This window comes from Abramis brama (assembly GCF_963993115.1).
Source record: "Abramis brama genome assembly, chromosome: 6".
In the NCBI taxonomy this organism is placed as follows: Eukaryota; Metazoa; Chordata; class Actinopteri; order Cypriniformes; family Leuciscidae; genus Abramis; species Abramis brama.
The window spans coordinates 43,471,915-43,479,758 of record NC_139968.1 but is presented as its reverse complement, the minus strand read 5'-3'; the positions used below and the strand labels follow the sequence as shown (position 1 = coordinate 43,479,758).

At 40.4% G+C, this 7,844-nt stretch overlaps 1 protein-coding gene across 1 annotated transcript; it reads left to right on the top strand.

The window, feature by feature from the left end:
* Positions 1–2,783: 2,783 nt before the first annotated feature.
* Positions 2,784–7,844, top strand: LOC311085949 (major histocompatibility complex class I-related gene protein-like; the record flags this gene model as incomplete). Its single annotated transcript, XM_084118568.1, has 5 exons — positions 2,784–2,847; positions 6,484–6,762; positions 6,954–7,256; positions 7,427–7,537; positions 7,723–7,844. 5 exons carry the CDS (start codon positions 2,784–2,786, stop codon positions 7,842–7,844), a joined length of 879 nt encoding a protein of 292 aa, XP_083974694.1.

Genomic DNA, 7,844 nt, shown 5'->3' with positions numbered 1-7,844 from the left:
TGATTACAAATATTAAAATTTTATTTAACTAAATTCATATTTAGTTGTTTTTTGACAAGGAAAAAAGTCTAAATTGTGAGATATAAAGAAAAAAATAAATAATTCTATGTTTTTACATTGCAAACGCCAGATATTAACTACTAATTATATTAAAAATAAATAGAAATTTGAGTTTAAATTGTCAGAAATGCAAGATACTTTCTAGTGTTTCTATATTTTTACACATACTCTACAAAACATTTACAAATGTATCTGATGTTACACTTATGATTATTCAATTATTATATAAATTATTATTAAAACATGCTTTATTGTGTGTTTTTTTTCCAGCTTTATATTGTTATGCAGTTTTATTGGGGGAAAAAGAAAACTGCAAGTGTTTAATTTCTCTTTAATGTTCAATTTTTTTACATTTAAACTCAAAAAAATCTCAAACTATTTGCATATATTCATTTGCATAACTTGAATAACTTTTTTTATTCATTTATATTTACAGGACCTTTTAAAATATTTACAAATGCAAGAGGTGAAAGACAAGATCACACACACACTTATCTCGTCGTATCTCGTTCATAAAAGACGTTCATACTCATGGACATTATTCAACACTGAAACGTGTTTTGACACACAAGCATGATGGAAATCATCTGTTCTCCAACATCCTGAAGATTCTGCGCAGATGGTTGAAGAAATTTCTTAAAATCTCCGCAACTTTTTTCGTTTCTGCAAAGTAATGTCATAAAGATGAATTAAATGAGTATATTTTTAATTACACAATTTGAATGAAACAGCATGTGACCAATTCAAAATCCCAAATTTATGGAATTATACACTGGAATTGTAAAAAGAGTGTTAAAAAAAAAAAAAAAAAAAGGTGTGATGCAGGAGATTCAGAGAAATAAAGGCCTGGTTTCACAGACAGGGCTTAGACTAAGCCAGGATTAGGCCTTAGTTAAATTAGGACATTTACGTAGTTTTTATTTAAGTGCCTCAGAAAAAAAAAACATTACTGATGTGCATCTTGAGACAAAACAATGGCGCTGACATATTTTAAGATATGCTTTCCGTTAAAACAGCTCAAACATGCATTTTAGTCTGAGACTAGACCTTATGGAAGCATATGGGTAGCAATATTCAATTTGAAATGTAATATTCAAAATGACAATGCAATATGTAAAATGGCAATGCATTTCTGTATTTAAATAAACGCTTTGTAAGTTGCAAAATTCAAATGAATATGTATTACAGAAATTATTAGATTTGTTTAACATGTTCAAGCAAAAAATTTAGCAAAATGATCATTTAAAAGTTATTTTTCTTAATTGCATTTACAAGGTTCTTAAACTCTCGTTCTAGAAAATGAAGAACAAAGAAATGTGCATCAAGTGTACAAGTGTTTTTTTAATGTTTTTAATTAATTTATGAAGCCACTGCAAACTTCATCATTACATATGACATTGTTATATTACAATGCCATCATATTCTGTGCAGGCAATTAGCTTACTGCGCTGTAAATAGAAAAGCCTGACAATATCACTGCTAAATACCTTTAAGTATTGTGGTATTCCGCCATGTTTCTCACTGACACGCCCACAACGCGTTAAGATCGGGGCTTAAAGAAAATACCAGCTTCCCACTGGTATTTACAACTTTGTGGTGGCGCACCATAATATTTTAAAAATCGAAGCAGCAAAAACTATTTTTTTACCGGCACAAAACAGCACAAACAAACAAGACTATTTTAGGTGAATGTGGAGCATGTCAGGGGGCTGGTGACGTCATCGTCTATAATTCATTGTCTAATATTTTAAACACCGAAGCAGCACAAACAAAACTGGCACAAACCAGCACAAACGAAGCAAAAACAAATGAGGCTATTTTGCATGAATTTGGAGCATGTGGGGGGCTGAGTGACCTCAGAATGACTGATAAATTTGAATATCTAAGAAACCCGAAGCAGCACAAAATAAATGTTTACCGGGACAATTTTGCTACATTCATTGCGGGACATTTAATGAAAATGCAATCGCAAGTGTCTTAACTGTGAGTGTAAATGCAATTAAGAAAAATAACATTTACATGATCATTCTGCTAAATTTTTTGCTTTAACATGTTAAACATATCCAAATCATTTCTGTAATGCATTTTCATTTTAATTTTGCAACTTATAAAGCATTAAAATATGTATTCAATTTACATATTAAAACTAGTGTATGAAATGGCAAATGTAAATTATATGACTGAATTTTCATTTTGCACCAAACGTTGCACAAATGTAATAGAAAACATAAATTTAAATACAGAAATGCATTGCCATTTTACATATTGCATTGTCATTTTGAATATTGAATACATTTTTGGATTTTGGAATATTTCAACCCCAGGGGTGGCAAGGTGGCTTGCCGAGGGAAAGACACATGCTCAGAGTGGCTTACAGTGGAAATACACATGTGGGGGTCGCCCAGAGGGGGAACCATGCACATGGAGGCACCTAGCCAAGCGCGAAAGCTGCCGGTGGCATTACTCTGGCGTTGACGTCGACAGTGCTGGAGGAACTTATTAGCCTCACCTGAGGAGAATATCGCACGTATCCAGTCCGTGGAGTGGAACGGCGAGCAAGCGAAGACACCTGAGCAGATCCTAGTACCGGCTGGTTGAAGAGAGTACGTGAGAGGACACTGGCTCCACTCGGAGGTTATAGAACCTGGCGAATGTGTTGGGTGTCGCCCAGCCTGCAGCTCTGCAGATGTCTGTTAGCGAGGCACCATGCGCTAGAGCCCAAGATGAGGCCACACTCCGGGTGGAGTGGGCCTTCACACCAAGAGGGCATGGTCGACCTTGCTGCTGGTATGCCAAAGCAATGGCGTCCACTATCCAGTGAGACAACCTTTGCTTGGAGAGAGCCTTTCCCTTCAGCTTCCCACCATAATAGACAAAGAGCTGGTCTGAGGTCCTGAAACACTGCGTTCTATCTACGGAGGGCGTGTACTGGACAGAGCAGTGCCAAGGGCAGCGCTTGCAGGTTCACCACCTGATCTCGAAAGGGTGTGGTGGGAACCTTGGGCACATATCCAGGCCGGGGTCTCAGGATCACGTGAGAGTTAGCCGGCCCGAATTCCAGGCACGCTTCATCAACCGAAAATGCCTGCAGGTCCCCTACCCTCTTGATGGAGGCCAATGCAACCAGGAGCGCTGTCTTCATTGACAGGAACTTAAGCTCCACTGATTGCAGAGGCTAAAAGGGAGCACTCTGCAGGGCACTTAACACCACTGAGAGGTCCCAAGAGGGCACGAGGAGGGCGAGGAGGATTCAGTCTCCTCGCTCCTCTCAGGAACCTGATGATCAGGTCGTGCTTTCCTAGAGACTTACCTTCAACTGCATCGTGATGTGCAGCAATAGCGGCAACATACACTTTCAGGGTGGAGGGAGACAGCCTTCGTTCCAACCCTTCTTGCAGGAAGGAAAGCATGACACTGATCGGGCATTTTGTGGGGTCTTCACGGCGGGAAGAGCAGCAGTTGATGAAGAGGCTCCACTTCAACGCATAGGCATGTCTCGTGGACGATGCTCTAGCGCAGTGGTTCCCAAACCTGTCCTGCCGGCACCCCAACACTGCACATTTTCTTTGTCTCCCTAATCAAACACACCTGATTCAACTCATCAGCTCATTAACCCATGTGATAATGAGCTGATGAGTTGAATCAGGTGTGTTTGATTAGGGAGACAAAGAAAACGTGCAGTGTTGGGGTGCCGGCAGGACAGGTTTGGGAACCACTGCTCTAGCGGAAGTGATGGTAGCCACCACCGCTGGTGGTAGGATACTCAAACCTGCCTCGTCCCGTCGAGGAGCCACACGTGGAGGTTCCAAAGATCGGGGCGAGGGTGCCCCGTCCCTGAGAAAGAAGGTCCTTCCTCAGAGGTATTGGCCAGGGAGGTGCTGTCGTGAGGAGTAAGTGCGTTGCTGCGGATGCCATATGCCCCAGGAGCCTCTGAAATAGTTTCAGTGGAACCGCACTCTTGCCCTCAAACTGTCTCAGGCAAGTCAGCAGTAACTGCGTGCGCTCGCTTGAGAGCTGCGCGCACATGGCAACCGAGTCGATTTCCATACCGAGAAAAGAGATCCTCTGACCCAGACGAGCTAGGTGCCGGAGCACTAGGTCCCTGTGTTCGCAAACCTGGTCTCGATAGTGAGCTAGGATCAGCCAGTCGTCGAGATAGTTCAGGATGCGAACCCCGTGTTCCCGTAGAGCAGGGGTCGGGAACCTTTTTTGACCAAAGAGCCATTTTTTCATTTTTGGTTAATGCATTTTTCAAAAAGAGCCACAGTAAAAAAAAAAAAAAAAAAAAAAATTATATTATATTATATTATATTATATATATATATATATATGTGTGTGTATGTGTATGTGTGTGTGTGTGTGTGTGTGTGTATGTGTATGTGTATATATATATATATATATATATATATATATATACATAAATAAATGACATGCTTTTTTTTCAATAAAATTTCAACAGTAGTAATTATTAGGTCCATAGACAACTAAAAACAAACAAATATTCAGCAAACAATAAATAAGTTGCAATATGTAATTAATTGTGCAGGGCTTTCACTGTGAGGTTGAGTTACCAAGTGATGAGCATAAATCCTCTTTCGTGTGTGTGTGTGTGTGTGTGTGTGAGAGAGAGAGAGAGAGCACACTGTGTTGTTTTGATACATTTCTGTGTTTATTTGGCTGTTTAGGCGCGCAACTGAAGACAAAGGCTACTATGCTTGTCCGTGTTGCGCTCAGAGCGCGCACACAGCATCAATTCAGTTCTCTTTTGCGACTTATCGCGCTTTTAATATTTCTTTTCTCATTCATTCATGTTTTGTTAAAAATTGCGCAGATGATAATAAGCGCGGATTATCAAAAATACGGCACATTTATAGGACATTAAATCTCTGCGCAAAAGTGAAAGTACCAGCGGATGAAATGTCCCTTTGCACAGCAAAGCACCCGTTTCAATAAAATTATATATTAAAGTTTATATAGCCTACTTTTACATTTTCGCTGCTGTTCTAAGAATGGTTCTCACCATTACCTTAAACCAGCTGTGCTGCTTGAATCCCAGTGCTGGAGCTGTAGGTACAACTTACCACAGAAACGTAAGTGGTTAGTTGATTGCTGTGGTGACTCGTGACACTCGCGAACAGCACTGAACATGCACTTTTGCCGGTACAACTTGAATATTATTATTATCATCATAAACTTTTCATTAACTTCGGTAGGCTGTACAACAAGGGAATTGTAGTTGGCTGCTTTTTCTGCAGAGAGCCGATCTCTGTTGATTTGTCTTAATTTTTTTATCGATCGTTTGTTGAAACGATGAGGGTGAGAAACCTTGCGAGCCACATGATTTTTGCATGAGGAACAGGGGCTGCCTCGACGACCTTCGTGAAGACGACAGGGCTAGCCCGAATGGGAGAACCGCGTACTGGTATGCCTGCCCCTCGAAAGCAAACCATAGGAGTGGTCTGTGTCCATAGTGAAGTGGACTCCCCTGAAGCGGGGAGGAGACCGTGCGAACTGAATCGCATAGCCGAGCCTGATGGTTCTCGCGACCAGGCGAGGCAGCTTGGGAAGCTCTAGCCAGGCTCCCAAAAACTGTGCCAGCGGGGCCATGCGAACCACAGACGTACCCTCGGTGGTGCAGCGAGGCGGAATGACCGGCCCGGACCTGGGCGGCGTATTATGAGTGCCTTTTTCTTCCTGGTTCGGTTGAAACACACCCCATAATCACAGCCCGATGGAGCAGATCAGACTCACATTCTGACTAGAATCTGAGTATGATGACATCAGGCTAGTAAATTATGTTTTTTGAACAAACAACGCACTTGCGTCGCTTCATAAAATTGAGGTTAAATAACTGGAGTCACACAGGTTACTTTTATGTTGTCTTTATTACCTTTCTGTGCATTGAAAGTGGTAGTTGCATGGCTGTCAATGGTTTAACCTCAATTTTCAAGAAATTCATACAGGTTTGAAACAACTTCAGGGTGAGTAAATGACAGAATTCTGATCTTGAAGTGAACTATTCCTTTAAAAAAATAAAGTAGTACAATATCCCACTCTCTCTCTTTCAGGAGTTCATACGTATCAGAGGATATATGGCTGTGAATATGATGATGAGACTGGAGTCTCATATCACAGAGTAGAACTGATGAGCTAATAAAATATTTAAACTCAAATCAATATTTAATGTCTAAATATGTACTTATGTGGCAAGCAGCCTTGTAAATATAATGTACATCCAGCCAGTTGTTATCGCAGAATTAACCCCGACAGGGTGATGAGGAAGGGTCTTGTATTAACCTGAAGGGGTTTATTTACATTATCTCTTACTTAAACTACATTTATTAACATCAAATGATTATCTTGTACATTAAAAATAAAAAGTAAGTACAATAGAGTATACCACTACCTCTATCTCTCTTTCAGGAGTTCATACGTATCAGAGGATGTATGGCTGTGAATGGGATGATGAGACTGGAGACTCATATGGGTTTGATGAGTACGGTTATGATGGAGAGGACTTCATCTCACTGGACCTGAAGGAGAACAGATACATCACATCTGTACCACATGCATCTCCTACAGTGATGAAGTGGAATAAAGACAGAGAACAGCTTGAATATCTGAAACAATACTACGATTATGAGTGTGTTTACTGGCTGAGGAAGTTCTTACATTGGTCTAAAGCTACTTCTGAGAAAACAGGTACAGTATCAGAGTTACCAACTGATCATTTCTTTCTTGCATGTGCAGATCCAGATAAACCATGTTTTAACAGACAGCTTGATAAATCTATGCAGGTCAACTTTAGAGACTGTTAAACTGTGATTAGTGGAAAGTACAGGGGTTTCTTTCTCTATTCTAAGTTGTGTTCCCTGTTCTGTATTTACTTCTAGATCCTCCTAAAGTGTCTCTGCTGCAGAAGTACCTTGAAGAGAATGTGAAGTGTCAAGTCACAGGCTTTCTCATCAGAAACACAAGCATCTTGTGGAGGAAGAATGGACAAGCTCTGAGCAATTCCAGAAAATTGGAGTATAGAGACACACTTCCAAATGAGGACGGGACCTTCCAGAGGACTGTTGCCCTGTATGTCCTTCCAGACGTATGGAGAGAGAACCAGTACACCTGTGTGGTCGAGCACAAGAGTTTGACTGAGCCAATCCAGAAGATTCTGACTGAGGATCAGATCAAGAGGAACAGTAAGTTCCTTTTTCTGCATGTTCTACATGTACATTCTACTTTTTTAGGGGGCAATCACTGACAATGAGAATGGCTTTACTTTTTTCAGTTGTTTTTAGGTTTGTTTATTTTGTTGTTTAGGTTTATGCTTTCTGCCATATTATTCATTATGTTCTTCTCTGTGTTTTAGAATCTGCATCAGATGCTTCATATAGCATGTATCTGGCTGCTCTGCTCATCATCCCAGTTACTGTGCTGATTGTAGGCCCACTGTGTGTAGTTTGGAAGAAATCCAAAGCTTGTAAGTACTAATGACCTGTTGAGAGATATAATTCCCATCATAAGTACAAATGTTAATAATTTTCTAAAATTATCAAACTTTAAGAATTCTGTTGGTGCTGTGTGTGAAATCATGTGTGAATCCTTTGATAATGTTCTTTAAATTTCATTACAGCATGACACACCTCTGTTTATCTCTCTCCACAGCCAGCAACAATAATACCAATGGTAGCAAAACTAGTCCCTCGCCAGAACATGCACCGTCTCAGGACTCTCTGACCTCCACTCTCTTATCTAAAGAAAAGTGCATCCGCGCCAGAACAGCGTGA